We start from the raw sequence: 18,437 nt of genomic DNA on the forward strand, positions 1-18,437 counted from the left end.
ACACCCGCCTGTGTACATTCAGGCGTAGTCTAGTGTAGACTAGTGCACTTTAGACTAGTCCACTTTAGTCTAGTCTAGTCCATGTACAAGTTTGTTATTACCTCAGGGGGAGAGGGAGCATAACAATTTATCATCAAGTGTTTTTCTTTCCTACTCCGCTTCTCATTTTGATTCCCTTTTTTTTGTTCTTTTTTGGGAAGAAAAGATTACCCTAGTGTGCACGTGCATGCTGTCGAGATGGGTAATCATACGAGTGTGTCTTTGTAGAAAGATAACTTTTATTGTACAATTGGATTTGCTACGTTTTTTCTTTTTTTGTAATTTGTTTGTCTCATTTGGGGGACTGTATGTGGAGTGCCATGTGTGGTCAGATTGTGTTGCTTTTTTTTTTTTTTTTTTTTTTTTTTTCTTCTTTGCGTAACAATTTTAAATCCCCGCAGAGGTACGGTGTGCCTTGAAAAATTCACAGGTGAAGATAACATACACACCGATGTGTTTACTCCTATCACAGCACGGTAACTAACAATCGTATCAACTGTTAAGAACCCATATGTGTCGAAAAAAGGGGGAGAAGAAAGATGCTCTCACCTGAGAAAAGGAAAAAGTATTCCGCCTTCTGTAAGAAGGGCTAACATAGTTGTAAAAGATAACTGTCTTGTACTGGACCCAGTTGGCGTGATCTTCTGGAAGTTCCTCTCTCAATTTGCTTGTCATCTGTGGGTGCGCTCCACTCATCCATGTTTTGTCCTATTTGTCAAAGTAGTGCATTTCTATAAGAGGACATAAACGGACCGAAAGGAGTGAACGTGAGAAAGTAAGGAAAATTAGGTGACTTTTTTTTTTTTTTTTTTTTTTTTTTTTTTTCGTAAAATCTCCACCTTTTTGAAGAGAAAGAATTGACTAATCTTCCTGTATGGCACCTATGAGTTGTGCAGTTCTGTCGTCCGTGTTTTTTTCTTTTCTCATTCCAGAAGTGATACTTCTTTAACCCATTTTAAGGAGGGAGAAGGGTGCTTTCTTAAAATACAGGGGGGATTGTATTTCCGTGTGCATGAAAAACGCACTGCACCGGAAGAGCCATGCTAAGAAGACGGAAGAAGTTGGAAGTGGAGAGGGATATGCATCAGATGTATGATGAACTGCAACGGTCACGTCGGCGGCAAATTCTAAGGTTGTTTCAGGAGGTGAGGGAAAGGAGGCAGTGGAAAAATGGCAGCGACGAGGAAAGGGATTTGCCAAAAGAGGATGAAAAGATGACTTACCCAGAAGATGAGTTCATATTGCTAGACGATAGCAAAATGCCCAAGGACGACGAAGAGGAAGAGTGGGGACGAAGAAAATACGGAGGGAAGATGGGACAAAGAATATTTAAAAGAATGAACAGGAGGAAAGAAAGAATTAAACAGCTCAAATTGGAGCATAAGAGAGTTAAATACAAGTATTATAATATTTCTAAGACGGAAAAACAAGCACCATTAAGAACAAGTAAGAAGGCATATTTGTGGATTCGTGAATGGTTCAAGATGATGATGGGTAGGAATATTCATTCTCAGTATGATATATGGAGGAAGGGCATGTGGTCTCTTTATGAGGTTCTGAATACGAAGCAGGATAAGAAGGAAGGAGAGGACACGGAAGAATTTTCCTCATTTCAGGATACTTTAAAAAAAGTAAAATCCCTGGACACTCCCTTTTTTGAAACGGATTCGCTAGATATCTGTTTGAATGTCAACTCTTTGCGAATTCCATCTGTAAAGGATGCCTCAGGGAGCAGCTCCTCCACCAGGTGCACCTTCTCATCAGGCTTCGAATCCCCCAATGGTGTTTCCTCTTACGACCTACCGAGGGATGAAAGGAAAAACGGTCGAATAGATCAAATCAGTGAAAGACAATATACGGAGAAGGGGGAAAGTTGCTCTCTGGAGTTTGGCAAGTTGTTTGAGAAGGGTGATGTAGTAAGTAGCATTCATGTGGAGAGGCCAGCGGAAGGAGATGCTCTCATGTGGAGGGTTTCCTCTTCTCAAGAGGATTTCCAAAGAAGAGAGGACAATTCCTTCGGTAGAGCTCAAAGAGAATGCGCCATATCGATTCCTAACAATGTGATAACTGATGAGAAGAAGGCAAGTGAGGTCATTTCGAGCAAGCATGCCGGGAAGAGCAGTAGGAGGAAAAAAAATAGGGATGGCGTCGATGGTGATGGTGACAATCCTGATGATTCTGTGAACAAGAGTGACGATCACCCTAAGAACAAAGAAAGGAAAAAAATCTCCCTCTTCGGTCACGTCAAACCAGTAGATATAATCAACCGAGGGGTAGACGCTTATCCGATTTTACGTAACCAACAGAACCTATATGTAGATGTTCTGATCATTGGCTCGGGAATCTCTGGACTTGCGGCGGCCTACTACCTAAACAAATGTAATGCAGACATACTAGTCATTGAAGGAAGAAATCGAATTGGAGGAAGAGCTTACTCCACCATTCTGCCAGAGAGAATAATAAATAACAACTTGCTCCCCGAAACGGTGGTAGATTTAGGTGCGAATTACTTGCACTGTTGCGAGAATGCCGATGTACCAAATGACCATAACGCGCATTCAAATCAGGGGGATAAAATACACGAAGAGAACTACTTCACAAAGAAAGAAACACTGTCCATGGACTCAGGGCTCTCCGTGGGTACTGATAATCGAAGAAATGGTAAGAGTAAAAAAGCAAGGAAGAAATTCTATTATAGGAGAAATAACAAAAGGATGAAAGTTAGAATTCCACCTGATAAGAAGAAGGAGTTCAATCCTCTGGACCCCAGTAACATGGAAGAAATGGAAAAACGATTATCCAATAATGTTAACCTGTTCAAACAACAGTATGCACAATTGATGGAACGGTTTGGAAAAATCCCCCTATATAGTAAAGCTCACCAGGAAGGCAGAAATCGCACAGGGGAGAGGCAATCCCCAGAACAAAGTGGAAACGGACTCTCGGCGAAATTCGCACAGCGCCGAGGAGAAGATGACGACCCACACCACTCATACAGCGACAGCAACTACTTCCAAGCGAGAAAACAGAAAAAGGAGAAAAAAAAAAAAATCAGAAAAAATATTCTCTTCATGGTGAAATACAACATTGACAATATATGCAATCTATATAGCTACATATACAAACAGATGGGATTGAAAAAAAAGAAAAAGGATTTATTAACCTTTTTAAAAGACATGGATGAAAATATATGTGTACATACCTACCTGAGTGACAGCTGTTTAAGTAGCGATTCTTCCTTTCCTTCCTCCATGTACTCCTCCTCCTACGGAGACAAACAACCTCCCTTCCTTAATGGATCGCATAAATGCTCCAAAAGGGAAAATAAAAAATTAAAAATACTCTCCGTCAATAAAGATACTAGAAGAAGAAGAGGCTACGACAAGTCTGTAACTCAGCTGGCAAATAAATTAAAACCGAAAATATCTTTGGTCTGTGGAAAGGACAACTGGGAATCCACTTTCTATGCTTATTGGTATAATAACGAAAGTGGAAAACAAGTTAAAACCTTTAAAATATATAGGATGAATTTATTGTGTGATAAAATTAGGGTTAGGGCTGCTAGGAAAATTAAAACATATCTCTTCATAAATAATAATAGGCATGATACGACTGTCGATAATTATCCCTCCTGTATGAACTTCCCTGGGGAAGTCATCCATCATTCGGAAAAGAAAGGAGAGAACCAGTCGGTTTCCGTGCAGGACATAAAAGGGGCACAAGATGGGTATGAAGAAAAAGGGAAGGAGGAGATAGGAGAGCTACAGAAGAGCATCAAATCGGATTTTATAAATACGAACATAGCGGAAGAACAGTGTGTTAAACGAATGAAGGTAATGAACGAATCTCGGTCGAAGAAGAAATGCACATGGACGGGGAGCGGAGTGGACAACTACGACAAGGATTCAATCATTTATGAGAACTACTACGACTACGGAGAGGAGTACTATCGAATTGTGAGAAAGGCAACTCAACCAATCCAGCCAAAGGCAACTCAACCAATCCAGCCAAAGGTAAATGAACCAATCCAGCCAAAGGTAAATGAACCAATCCATCCAAAGGTAAATGAACCAATCCAGCCAAATGCAAATGAACCAATCCAGCCAAAGGCAACTCACTCAATCCAACCAAAGGATAAGAAGGATATAAAAAGTACATTTCTCTTTAACGAACACAAGGAAAGGAGAAGTATGTGGGATCTATTAATCGAATGCACAGAGGAAATTCTTGAAGAGATGAATATACACCAGGATAACTTCTCCCTGGAAGAGTGGAAAATATTAATGGTTATGCTACAGTCCAGATATGGCTATGGAAGTGATTTAAGAGAGACATCCATAGCCATGTGTAGACTTCCATTTTCCACCTACATGGATATTGATGTATGTCCAAACTATGGTACCCATGATTATATTCTAAAACATTTTAAATATTATAATAAAATTAGGAAATACGAACAGATTCCTCAGGTGATAAGTTTCAAGGACAACACCAGTGCTGATCAGATAGTTCTGGACGGATGGAAGTGGCTCATAAATTTCTTGTCCGAAAATATACAGAACAAAATTCTTCTCAGCACAGTAGCCGAAATGGTTCACATAAAGGAGGATGGTACATTTTGGAGTAACGACTACAATGGTGTTAATGATACTTCTCATCAGCAGGGTGATCATCTATTGGTTAATACACAGGGGGAGTTGTCTTCAGAGGAGGATCCCAAGAATGGAACCCATATGGGGAATTCCCCACATTGTGTAAGAGATTCCACTGGAAACTATCAATCTGGTGATGTCTTCTCTGAGGGTGCAGTTCAGGAGGGGAAGGGGATTCACTCTGCCCACAATGGAAAACATCCGAGGGGAGTGAAGAGGACTCATGAATACTACATCAACGGGGACGAGAAAAGTAAAGGCTTAGAAGTTGTGCGAAATCGATGCCGGCCAGGGGAAAACCAGGAAAACTACAACGTTATGGTGCAGTGCAAGAGCTACGATACGTCGAAGAAACAAATCAACAAGCATTTCCATGGCACATCGAATCTCACCAATTGCAACTACGCCAAAGTGAATATCTTTGCCAAGTATGTAATTGTTGCTTTACCACTTGGATGCTTAACAAATAATGAAAAAAAAAAAAAAAAAAAGAAATCGTATTTGCAGTTTGAACCCAAGTTACACCCACTGAAAATTAAAGCATTGAATAACTACAGAATGGGAAATCACAATAAAATAATTTTACGATTCTATCCATTTGATTTTGACTGGCCATTTGATAGCTTACAGCTAAACTGTATTGATCAAAAATTTCAGTTCCTTAATTTGCATGCCTATGGAAAAATTGGCTGTGTTTTAGTACACTGTTTCCCTCCCTGGTCATGTACCTATGGGTATATTAAAAATGAACATTACATCGTAAACGAATGTTTGTACACTTTACATAAGATGTTCGAGAATACGGGAAAGAAATTACCCATCCTCGTTGATTATTTAATTACCAAATGGCAAGATGATAATTTTTCCTTTGGCTCATATGCCTATCCTCATGTCAACTGCACTGATAATGATTTAATTTACTTGAGGGCTCCGCACCCGATTGATAATCCCAAGGTCGTCTTCTGTGGGGAGTACCTATCCAAGAGTTATTTCCAGTGTGTAGACGGAGCGTATGACACCGGCATACGGGCAGCTGAAGATATTGCACATATTGGATTGAAGTTAGGGGGTCCCGACACCAAACGCTACAATACGGATGTTTTTTTCTTCCCACAGGATACGTGCCCATTTACTAACATACCTTTGCCCAAGGTAAAAAATAATTTACTTGGATTTTACATAACGGATGGAAGTGATGAAGCGCTTACTGATTATGAAAGCTCATCGGAGGATGACGACGTGTCGAACCTTTCTAACATTCCTTTGTCCCTTCTCAAGGGGGAACACGACTTCTTGTCCTATTCGTTAAACAATATTTTGAAATTTTTCGACCATCTGAAGGGTGATGCCTTTTGCAAATCTGATGATGGCAATCAAAGGAGAGAAGGAAGAGGGGAGAAGCAGAGTAGCGTAGAGGGGGGAGGCATAACTGTGGAGAAAACCCACACAGATAGGCTTAAGCGTAAGGTGGATTCCCCAGCGTCGGATGGGGACTTCTCCGAGGATTTAGTCCACAGATCAATCGCTTTGGTATCACCAGATTTATCCCCCAAATGGCTGAACTCCTGGGAAACCAGTTTTACTGGAGGAAATCGCTTAACTAGCTCAAGCATCCATTCGACACCTGCGCTATACACACACGGAAGGATAGAACACTGTACATCCCTGAGCAACTACGACGAGTTCAGCTTATACATAGACAAAAACATAATCAAAATGAATGACATCATTTTCCACAATTACAACGAAACTGAATTAAATTCGATAAGAAAAGAAAGCATATCGCCCGTTTTTTTAAAATCAAAATTTTTGCTCTCTCAATATTTATCATCTGTGTTGAGCAAGTATCACCACTTTAGACATTTTATTCAGAGGGAACTATTTGCTAAAATTGAAGCTGCGAAGGATGTACTTGTGGACCATTTCGAATGGAGCAATCTTCCAAATAATCCTTTGGGCTTTCCCTTTTTAAATGAAAAAATAACTGATCATACAAATGCTCAAATGAGTGAAAAGAAGAAATGGGAAAGTGCAGAGAGCTGCATTTTTCCCGAACAGACAAGCTCCTGGATGTACAGTGGATATAAACCTCCAAGTGGTGGAGCACATGATGAAACCCTTCTCCTCGCCGTATCGCCTTACACTGCGGAGGGCATACGAATTGATCAGAACTGCCTGAACGGTTCATGCAAAAAAGAAGAAAAAACGATGGAGGAGCATAAAATATACGAAAAAAATATGAACAGTTCAGAAAAAAAAGGAGAAAAAGAAAATGCACACATGGAGCTAGCTACAATGAGAAAAGAGAAAATAAATCACATGTATGTTCAGAATAGGGAAATAAGCGAACTGAACATATACTTGAAATATTTCTTAAGTCAAAATTTCTCATCAGACAAAAGTGTAGAGGAAAATATTATCTACATAAATAAATATCAAAAAATTAAATTAAACTGTACAGGATTTCTTTTTTTTGTGTGTTATCTTTTGAAGTATATAATAAAAGAAACAAACTATGATACTTGCCACTATTTTATTGACTCGAGTGTGATCATTCAGTTGTTGTGCGACTACATATACCACTTGATATTTTACAAGCACGACGTTCTGTGTTATAAGTGCGTAAATGGAGGGGAATTAATAATGTGTGATTTTTTAGGCTGCACTCAAGGATGGCATTCCTACTGCTTATGCTCGAAAGCGGGAGCAGAGGAGCAGAAGTCCAAGCGTAAGTGGATCTGTCCCAGCTGCCTCAGCACAAACTTGTCCCAGATTTTTAAGGTAAATTTGAAGGACCTCCGCAAAAAAAAAAAAAAAAAAGGAGGAGAAAAAACAAAACTAAAAAAGCAAGCAACAGATGCGTGCGATTATCTGCACACGGGAATAGCTTGTTTTAATGGTATTTTCCCCCTTGGGGAACGCAATTGAGGTGCTCATTTTAGTCACTTTACACAAATGTAATGTACTGTATCCCCTCCCCTCCCATTTTGATTTTTAATTGCTTTCTTCTTTACAGCGGGGCTTCTATAACCAAAATGAAATCATACAGAATTACTGGAAGAGAAGAGTTTACATTTACAAAATAAAGTTCTTTCTCTCGAGAACACGCCGGATCAGGCGACGATTAGACCTGTTGCAAGTGGAGCTCTCCAAAAGGATTAATTGATCTTTTTTTTCTTTTTTTTTTTTTGTTGTTTGTGCCCAGTTGGATGTCTTTTTTTTTTTTTTTTTTTTTTTTTTCCGTTTTTTTTGTCACAGGCTTTAATCTGAAATGAATCATTCCGTTGGTCATATGAAAGTGCCTTTTTTCTAAATTTGCATGCACAGTTCTATAACTATGCATATAAGTTCCGACTTTATAATTTTTATGTGTACAAAAATTTGACAGGCATTTACAGTGCATTTTGCTGTTTCCTTGCCGACCTACGCCTTCCCATTTTGACCGTTGCCACTATGGCGCGAGTGCGCCCATGTTGATATAAGCATACGTTTTGCAAATTCCGACTGTCCATTCGGAAACTTCTTTTTTAAAGAACATCCGCCATCGGAAAGATTCATAGCATCATCTGAAATGTACACATTGTGCAAAACTGATTTAGCAGATAAATTTACACGCCTTTTTTTTTTTACGAGAAATATACACTCAGGCATACACGAAAAGTGGAATAATTGCATGGCTGAAAAATTAGTACCCTTGGGTTAGAAAAGGCATGCCATAAAGCATTCACCCTTTACATACACAAACCTACCCAGCGCACTTTTACACCTCGCACCTTTGCAAATAGGAAAAAATGTATTTTTCTCTTTGTTCCTTCGAAACCAGAAAATAGTATATCATAGCTATTGATTGATTTCCCCCTGTGTGTGTGGGGGGAAATACATTCCTGAAGGAAAAAGAAGAAAAAAAAAGAATTAAAAAATCAGTGAGGAGATCAGCGCGCCCAGTTCTTCCTTTCGTCCTTTTGTATCATCATTTTGTCTTCGACTAAAAGGTGCAAATTATTTTAGGAGCGTTCAAAAATTGAGCTTACGCAATAGCAGAAAAAAAAAAAAAAATTTCAGGAAAGGGTGTGCCATATGCACAATATGGCGATGTATTTCTTCGAAAATTTTTTTCTTTATTCCCTCCACACTGCGTACATTCGAATTGGCACATATAGGTAAGGCGCTTGTTTATACTTTCAAGTAATAAGCCATGTGGCTAAGGAAAAAAAAAAAAAAAAAAAAAAAAAAAAAAGTGCCAATAAGCGGCAGTGCAAAGGAGAATAAATTTTATTGAATGAGAAGGAAGCCAATCTTGTATTATATGTGTGGAAGAGACCAATTCGAAGGAGATAGCACCATTCGTCCGTTTTTTCGTTTTTTTTTTTTTTTTTTTTTAATTCATGATATGTGAAGTATCATCTTTGGAACTGTCGCTATTGACACAGTCTAGATGAGTGCCAAGCGGTTCACAGCATATTGTCCACTAGGAGAGGAAGCTTTGCACTTTCCTCACCCATCATAGGATCCTTCCTTTTGGTAAATTTCAGCAACAGAGAGGGCGCCTTACTTCGCGTAGGTTAACACACTGCATGAGTTCATCTGCAAAAGGAAGATGAAAAAATTTACACACACACGAGGGGGTAGAATAATAAAAAAAAAAAAAAAAAAAGCCTGAACAGTGTTCACACATATTTATATATATTTTTTCCCCGCGAAACGTATAGTATGAAGATCGGAAAAAGAGCACAGGTGCGTCGCGACAGAAGAGCAAACACTTGCAAGCATTGAGGAGGTTCTCCCCTCTCCAACTCATTCTACGGGAAGGTAAAAAAAAAAAAAGGCCCACAGAGAAATTTGGAAAAGTTGGTGCATGTGTAAGCTAAAGGATAAATTGCACTTTCAGAAATAAACACACACAGAAGGGCATCATTCCAAATTTGAAGAAGACCCTGGCATACTGGTTTGAAGGACCAATATTGGAAACCAATTTTGGCACCCCCCCTACACATATAAAGTAGAGAAATGCTGGGAATACAGGAAGGACGGGCATTCTTCAATGCCGCAAGGAACCCCAACAACAGACCTGAAAACAATATTCGTATTGAGGAAAACCTACCCAGTCTGAACGAAGTGTATAATTATTTCCAGGACTTTCTGTCGAGATACTCATCGAACACCCTAAAGGAAGGAAACCTGAAGAGAACGCTTTTCGAAAATGTGAAAAATAATAATTTCACCTTAGATTTGAAATTGGACGATATATACAAACAACAGACGGTTTTCGAAAATAACGAAATAAGTGCAACTCCCATTTCGGAAAGGAAGATGAAGAAGCCAGAAAATTACTCCGCCATTTTAGCTAGAGCCCTCTCCGAAAGACCCCTAACATATTTGCCTACTGTTGAGCGCGTGTGCTACGAAGTATGCGAAACAGCCAACATATTAAATGATGAAGATGAGCACTTGAATTATATTCAAATTAATTTGTTGAATACATTTATTAGGCCTACACCAATTAGGGGTCTTCTAGCAGCAACGCAGGAGAGGTTTGTCGTGGTTCCAGGGATTATTGTACAGGCGAGTAAACCGCAACATAAGATGCGCAAAATTACTCTTCAGTGTAGATATTGTGATCATAAAATGTCTATTGATGTCCCCTTGTGGAAGGATAAACCTCAGCTTCCACCATATTGTAGGTATTCCTCCACCATGAAGTCTTCCATGGGAGTTGCAAACCCAATGGACAATCAGCTAGGATGCAATGGAGTGTTGGAGCCATATGTTATTTTGCCAAATGAGTGCACCTTTGTTGATATACAATCCTTGAAGATGCAGGAATTACCAGAGGCTGTTCCAACTGGAGATATGCCAAGACATTTACAATTAAATGCTACAAGATATTTATGTGAAAAAATGATTCCTGGAGATCGAGTCTACGTTCATGGAGTTCTCACTTCATATAATCCCAACCCTAAACCTACAAGGGCAGATGGAACCAACTTTTCCTACCTCCATGTTTTAGGTTTCCAAAAATATGATGACATGACAGGAAACGACTTAAATTTTGATGTAGAAGAAAGAAATGAATTAACTCTACTAGCAGCTGAACATGATATTCATGAGAAAATATTTAAATCTATAGCACCAGAACTTTACGGTATGGATGAAGTGAAAAAAGCTTGTGCATGTTTACTTTTTGGAGGTACTAGAAAACGAATTGGAGAGGAGACAAAAATTCGGGGAGACATAAATATGCTAATGCTTGGAGATCCCTCAGTTGCCAAATCGCAAATTTTAAAATTCGTAAATCGTTGTGCTCCTGTTTCTGTTTATACATCTGGAAAGGGTAGCAGTGCAGCGGGTTTAACTGCAGCCGTTATGAGAGATAGTCAGGGGGTTTTCTCCTTAGAAGGTGGAGCTATGGTTCTGGCTGACGGAGGTGTTGTCTGCATTGATGAGTTTGATAAAATGAGAGATGATGATGTGGTGGCTATACACGAAGCTATGGAGCAACAGACCATATCCATTTCTAAAGCAGGAATTACTACCATGTTAAATAGTAGATGCTCTGTCATTGCTGCAGCCAATCCTTCCTTTGGATCATATGATGATTCACAGGATACTACAGATCAGCATGATTTTAAGACGACCATTTTATCAAGATTTGATATCATATTTTTATTACGTAATAAACAGGATATTGAGAAGGATACCCTTCTTTGCAACCATATTGTAGCGTTGCATGCGTCAAAGCATAAATCTCAGGAGGGAGAAATTCCTCTCTCTAAGCTGACCAGATTTATTCAGTACGCCAAAAAGGAAATTGCCCCTCTCTTGTCCAAGGAGGCTAGGGACTCTCTCCGCAATTTCTACGTGCAAACAAGAGCCGAATACCGAGGTGACAGACGCTCCGTAACGAAGAAAATTCCCATCACCTTGCGTCAACTAGAATCGCTCATTCGGTTGGCAGAAAGGTTAGAGAGCATTCGTGAGAGCAACCCTTCCATGTGCCAATGTAGCATATGAAGTGGACGAGTGCGGGTGTATGTTTTGCCAATTTTCTGTGGAAGCATACTCCCCTATCAGTTGATGACCCCTTTATTTGCCTCTTCCCCCTACTGAATGCATGTCATAATTTTTGTGCCACCGCGTGGGAGACGGTTCATAATAATTAGAACCCTTTCCCCCTCTTTCTCATCGCTTCACTCCGAATCACCTCCCATTCAGCTTTGCCAAAATGGAGCTTTCCCAGTTCGCCACCGAGAAACACGTGCAGATGTCTATCGACCTCTTCTCGGCCTCCACCGCCGAAACGGCGAAGCAGTGCCTCATTTTCGAGACCATGTCCCCATTGGAGCAGAAGGCCGTGAAGGTTCGCGCGAACGAGCACATATATTCTGTGAACATTTTAACCTGCTTAGTTTTACGAACCGTTCCCGATATTATGTTAAATAACTTCCCCTCTTTTCCTCACCCCCCTTTTAGCAAGCGGAGGATGCCATACTGGGACGACTAGGAAAAGGGCAAAGAGCCTCGCGGGTCAATTTATTCAGAGAGCTGCAGCTAAGAGGATTCGACCGATCGGCTTTATCCAAGTAATGAAAACGAAAGTGGAATAAATGCCTAGGGGCTCCATAACCCCATGATACACATGTGTATGTACACATTTGCATGCCTCGCGCAGAATCTTCAGTTTGTTACCTCCTTTCTCCCCCCCCCCCCCCCTTTCTTTTAACACTGCAGGGCCCTGGCTATCCTGATCAAGAAGGGAGAACTCCAGGAAAGAGGAGACCGTTCCGTCAGACGCTGTTAAATGAGGCAGCATTCTTTGACTTGGCAGTATATACGTGCGTGTGCCAACGTGCAGCGCGGGTTATTTTTTTCTGTTCACCTTTCGTTACGCCCACCATACATGCTACATGTGGTACAACGCGTACTAAGGAACACATGTACATCTCCACCCGCATGTATATATTTTTCATTTTTAATTTCCATTTTGAAAAACCATACTTTTCTCTACAATCTCCTTTTTTTATACCCTCCAAAATGTGTACACTTTTTTTGACCTTTAAAAAAAAAAAAAAAAAAAGAATTCCCTTTCTTTTAATTATGAATTAAGAACGTGAAAAAATCGTCACGCGGGAAGGTATACCTTTTTGCCGTGCACAACAGGGTTATGCGCCCGCCTTTATGTATGTTGTTTCGACTGGGAAAGTAAATAGCACTGAGGGTTGTTTTGTCACACAGGTCTGCTGAAAATTCTACAGACGAGATAAATGAGATAACATTGCCCCATGGAGTATTTCTACCTACAAGACTAAACTCCCTGGACATTTCTCCTCCTCCCCTTTGGCAATACCTATGATGTATTTTTTGCGGGGCGAATGGACAGGAGGTCCCCTTCCCACCAATCTTATGCGACGTGACTCCTTTTTTTACATTTTCCGCAATTTTAACATGAAGTAAGGGGGCACCTGTATGAACTTTCATGTACATTTACTCAACCGATGATGGTCACATATAAAAGTTCGCTCGAATTTGCACACTTGCTTGGTCTTCACCAAATGGGTATGCAACTTTAGCGGTCGAATTTTGTCCAATAAGAGCTGCCAAAAATGACACATTAATTTCTGTTACGGCGAGAGTTTGCAGCACGGGGAGTTTACTATGTAGAGAAACATATTGGTGACACTACGCCGGTTATATTCCCATGGGTAGCATCCTGAAACGTGAGGAAGCTAAGTAAGGCACGTACAAGTATACCTGCATAGATGTACGTACATGTAAACAAACATAATATGTTTACGCGTGTATGGCTCACGCACAGTTGCATTTTTAAATTTGCGTATATGTGATGATTAGTGCACACAGGCAGGCGAAGCAAAAGAGCTGTGGCACACATGGTGAAGAAAAATGGAAGGAAAAAAAAAAAAAAAAAGGGAAAGAGGAACAAAAGAAAGTGGAAAAAGGCAAAACTCCAGTTTCCACTTAACGCGCGACCGCCCCATTTGCATGTTATGGAAAAAAAAAAAAAAAAAACCACAATATGCATCCGTGCAAAAGGGATAAAATTATACAACATATATATATACATATTTTTTATATTTGTATATATTACATAATATCTTTTTTATATATGTATATATAATTTTTTTACATATATATAATATGCACAAATAAATACATTACACTACCCCATTTTGGCCCCATTGAAAATGAAAAAAAAAAAAAAAAAAAAAAAAATTTGTGTGAACAGGAAAGAAGCGAAATGAACACGTGAAGAAATTAAAAAAAAAAGTACTTTTCATTTTTTATACCGTTTTTTTTACATCCATTTTGATTTCACAAAAATTTCTTTTCCCCCCTTTTGCTTTTGCTTTTTTTTTTTTTTTTTTTTTTTTTTTTTTTGTTCTTATGATTACGTTTTAAAAACAATTTAACTTTCCCTCCAAGCAGTGAAACAGAAATAAAGTACACTTTTTTTTTTTTTTTTTTTTACAATATATATATCTGCAAACATATGTAACTGTAAAGGAAATCAATTTTAGCAAGTTAAAAAAATTTATGTTAAAATTCCAGTACTGCCAAAATTAAAAAGGAACGGAAAACTTCGTATTGCCGTACTTTGCGCGAATACATATTGTGTTATATACCGCTTTGTTAAAACAAATCATATAAAGTATTTTTTTTCTTTTTTCTTCCCTGTGCGTGTTCGGGATTTCAGCACATATATATATACATATACATCCGTACTGTATAGATATATATATCCCCCCAGAGCGGCCATCGCTTTCCTCAAAAAGTAAAACTTTTTTACGGCGACGCGATCTTCTCTCACAAACACAAGATTTCTAGGCCATTTCACCAAAATGCAGATCTTCGTGAAAACTTTAACAGGTAAGGAGTCTTGTTGACCGGTGTCGCGGGTCGGTATTCCCAACATATGCGCATTTGCATGTGAATTCGTATGCCCATTGACATGCATATTAGAGCGTTGTGTGTATTTCCATATATCACTTTTTTCTCATATTTCGTGAATTTGTACGTTACTTTTTTTTTTTTTTTTTTCCCTCCTAATATGTTCCTACCCATCTGTACTGTGATGTTTATCAATATGTGCAAAATGGGGGTATCGTATTAGGGAATACGTTAATGTGTGCATTTAGTGTAGTTGCTTCCTTCATGTGCAACGTTGAGAGAATGAGAGAAAGTACTAATTGTTGTTCATTACATTTTGTGCTTACCCGTGGGGAGGGTTATCAAGTCTATATGTAATGCATGCATTTGTGTATTTGCATGAAAAATGTAAACATGGAATTTTTTTTTTTTTTTAGCCTAGCTAGCCAATTTTGCTTTTTTTTTTTTTTTTTTTTCTAGCTAGCCAATTTTACGTATATATATATTTTTTTTTTTTTTTTTCAGGAAAGACCATCACCTTGGATGTAGAGTCATCCGACACGATTGAAAATGTAAAAGCTAAAATACAAGATAAAGAAGGTATTCCCCCCGATCAGCAAAGACTCATTTTCGCCGGAAAACAATTAGAGGACGGAAGAACCTTGTCCGACTACAACATCCAAAAGGAATCCACCTTACACTTAGTCTTACGTTTACGAGGTGGTATGCAAATTTTTGTGAAGACCCTAACGGGAAAGACCATCACCTTGGATGTAGAGTCATCCGACACGATTGAAAATGTAAAAGCTAAAATACAAGATAAAGAAGGTATTCCCCCTGATCAGCAAAGACTCATTTTCGCCGGAAAACAATTAGAGGATGGAAGAACCTTGTCCGATTACAACATCCAAAAAGAATCCACCTTACATTTAGTCTTACGTTTACGAGGTGGTATGCAAATTTTTGTAAAAACCCTAACGGGAAAGACCATCACCTTGGATGTAGAGTCATCCGACACGATTGAAAATGTAAAAGCTAAAATACAAGATAAAGAAGGTATTCCCCCTGATCAGCAAAGACTCATTTTCGCCGGAAAACAATTAGAGGATGGAAGAACCTTGTCCGATTACAACATCCAAAAAGAATCCACCTTACATTTAGTCTTACGTTTACGAGGTGGTATGCAAATTTTTGTAAAAACCCTAACGGGAAAGACCATCACCTTGGATGTAGAGTCATCCGACACGATTGAAAATGTAAAAGCTAAAATACAGGACAAGGAAGGTATTCCCCCTGATCAGCAAAGACTCATTTTCGCCGGAAAACAATTAGAGGATGGAAGAACCTTGTCCGATTACAACATCCAAAAAGAATCCACCTTACATTTAGTCTTACGTTTACGAGGTGGTATGCAAATTTTTGTAAAAACCCTAACGGGAAAGACCATCACCTTGGATGTAGAGTCATCCGACACGATTGAAAATGTAAAAGCTAAAATACAAGATAAAGAAGGTATTCCCCCTGATCAGCAAAGACTCATTTTCGCCGGAAAACAATTAGAGGATGGAAGAACCTTGTCCGATTACAACATCCAAAAAGAATCCACCTTACATTTAGTCTTACGTTTACGAGGTGGTATGCAAATTTTTGTAAAAACCCTAACGGGAAAGACCATCACCTTGGATGTAGAGTCATCCGACACGATTGAAAATGTAAAAGCTAAAATACAAGATAAAGAAGGTATTCCCCCTGATCAGCAAAGACTCATTTTCGCCGGAAAACAATTAGAGGATGGAAGAACCTTGTCCGATTACAACATCCAAAAAGAATCCACCTTACATTTAGTCTTACGTTTACGAGGTGGTATGCAAATTTTTGTAAAAACCCTAACGGGAAAGACCATCACCTTGGATGTAGAGTCATCCGACACGATTGAAAATGTAAAAGCTAAAATACAAGATAAAGAAGGTATTCCCCCTGATCAGCAAAGACTCATTTTCGCCGGAAAACAATTAGAGGATGGAAGAACCTTGTCCGATTACAACATCCAAAAAGAATCCACCTTACATTTAGTCTTACGTTTACGAGGTGGTATGCAAATTTTTGTAAAAACCCTAACGGGAAAGACCATCACCTTGGATGTAGAGTCATCCGACACGATTGAAAATGTAAAAGCTAAAATACAGGACAAGGAAGGTATTCCCCCTGATCAGCAAAGACTCATTTTCGCCGGAAAACAATTAGAGGACGGAAGAACCTTGTCCGATTACAACATCCAAAAGGAATCCACCTTACACTTGGTCTTACGTTTACGAGGTGGTTTTTAATTTCCCGTTTTATCTTTTTCTACTCCATTTACCAACATATCCATATATAATAACGACATATCTTGTTCTTTTTTTTTTTTTTTTTTTTCTTTTTTTTACGTCCTATTTAACATAAATATAATTACATCAATTATGTAACCTAATTAAAATTTTTTTATAAAAAAAACCACAAGGCTTGTGTTGTGTGCACATACAGTATTATGCATTCCAATTTTTTTTAGAAAAAGCGCTGGCCTCTGTTTATGTGCATATATATATATATGGAAATATGTGCACCTTTTTTTGGCTCGTGCTTTTAAATTATCTATAGTTTTTTCTCTCCGTCTGTTTTTACTGTTATGTAGTACCGATAACCTTATCCTTACAATATATATCTTTTAAAGTAAATATTTATTATATACTTTTTCCTTTTTTTTTTTTTTTTCCGTTTTTTTTTTTTTTTTTTTTTGATTTTAAGGAAAAGAATTAGCTAAATATACTTTAAACCTTAACTGAGGACGCACACGCCTCATGCATACACGTGTGTGTGTGTATGCCTTTGTAAGGGCATGTACATGAGAGTGTACATAAACATGTACGTAAGCCTGTATATTAGCCTATATATTGTTACGGCTATTAAAGCATATTGTATAAATTGAGAAACCCGAATTTAAAGCGACGATATCTTGAGAGGTGTGGTACGCTGTTAGTAATTGTCCATCAGCGAAGGAGGCACGTGGGGAAGCTGCAAGAGGGGAAGGAGTGGACCAACCGTTGCAGTTGGTGATTTTTCCCCCCATTGACAATAATTATTTGTTCAAAAGGGATTAACAAAGTTCGATGGGAGTTGGTAAGTCATAGTAAGAGTTGCAATGATCGGAATAGACGAGGTACGTTTTTTTTTTTTTTTTTTTTTTTAAAGCAAATTTCACTTCAAAAGAGTACCAGATTTTATAACAATTACTAAGGATAAAAATTTCATACAAAATTAACAAAAAAAAAAAAATAAATAAATAAATAAATAAAATAATATATAAAATTCACATGAATATATGTAAAGAACTCGGAATTGTGTGTGCGTTTTTTTTTTTTTTTTTTTTTTTGTCTTAAAGAGGTGCGTGATTAATAGGCGTCCAAGGCACCTGTGTGTGCACTGCTAGGTACGGAAATAAGAACATAGACATTACATAAGTTGTATCTTATGCGGTATACCCATACGGCGCGCACGTAACGTGCTGAATATGTACACAGGGGAACCATGCCAAGGCACGAATCAAATTCGCATAAAAAAAAAAAAAAAAAAGACTTATATACAAATGGGGGAGTGGGTACTTAGATCGTACAAACAGGTATGGGGAGAGCGTGGTTCACGCATTCTGCATATATGCCTAGTATGTGTGCACATAGTATGCATATATACAGAATGCCCAATTGAGATAGTATCATCATGCTATGGCGAAAAATTTGTTCGCCCTGGTACGTACACGATGGGGTGCGCGCTATGCTCCAAATGGGTGTTTTTTTGTGAGCACAACACGCTTCCCCGTGCAAGTGCGCC

General features: G+C 38.7%; 3 protein-coding genes across 3 annotated transcripts; all 3 read left to right on the top strand.

Moving 5' to 3' along the window:
- Window positions 1-1,079: 1,079 nt before the first annotated feature.
- PKNH_1311700 (lysine-specific histone demethylase 1, putative) lies at window positions 1,080-7,857 on the top strand (the record flags this gene model as incomplete). Its single annotated transcript, XM_002260586.1, has 2 exons — window positions 1,080-7,472; window positions 7,708-7,857. 2 exons carry the CDS (start codon window positions 1,080-1,082, stop codon window positions 7,855-7,857), a joined length of 6,543 nt encoding a protein of 2,180 aa, XP_002260622.1.
- Window positions 7,858-9,698: 1,841 nt separating this feature from the next.
- Window positions 9,699-12,489, top strand: PKNH_1311800 (DNA replication licensing factor MCM5, putative; the record flags this gene model as incomplete). Its single annotated transcript, XM_002260587.2, has 4 exons — window positions 9,699-11,650; window positions 11,904-12,048; window positions 12,162-12,271; window positions 12,420-12,489. The coding sequence occupies 4 exons, from the start codon at window positions 9,699-9,701 to the stop codon at window positions 12,487-12,489; spliced, it is 2,277 nt and encodes a 758-aa protein (XP_002260623.2).
- A 2,056-nt stretch (window positions 12,490-14,545) lies between these two features.
- PKNH_1311900 (polyubiquitin, putative) lies at window positions 14,546-16,900 on the top strand (the record flags this gene model as incomplete). Its single annotated transcript, XM_002260588.1, has 2 exons — window positions 14,546-14,573; window positions 15,099-16,900. 2 exons carry the CDS (start codon window positions 14,546-14,548, stop codon window positions 16,898-16,900), a joined length of 1,830 nt encoding a protein of 609 aa, XP_002260624.1.
- Between the last annotated feature and the right edge of the window lie 1,537 nt (window positions 16,901-18,437).

The sequence above is a fragment of the Plasmodium knowlesi genome, assembly GCF_000006355.2.
Source record: "Plasmodium knowlesi strain H genome assembly, chromosome: 13".
NCBI classification, from domain to species: Eukaryota; Apicomplexa; class Aconoidasida; order Haemosporida; family Plasmodiidae; genus Plasmodium; species Plasmodium knowlesi.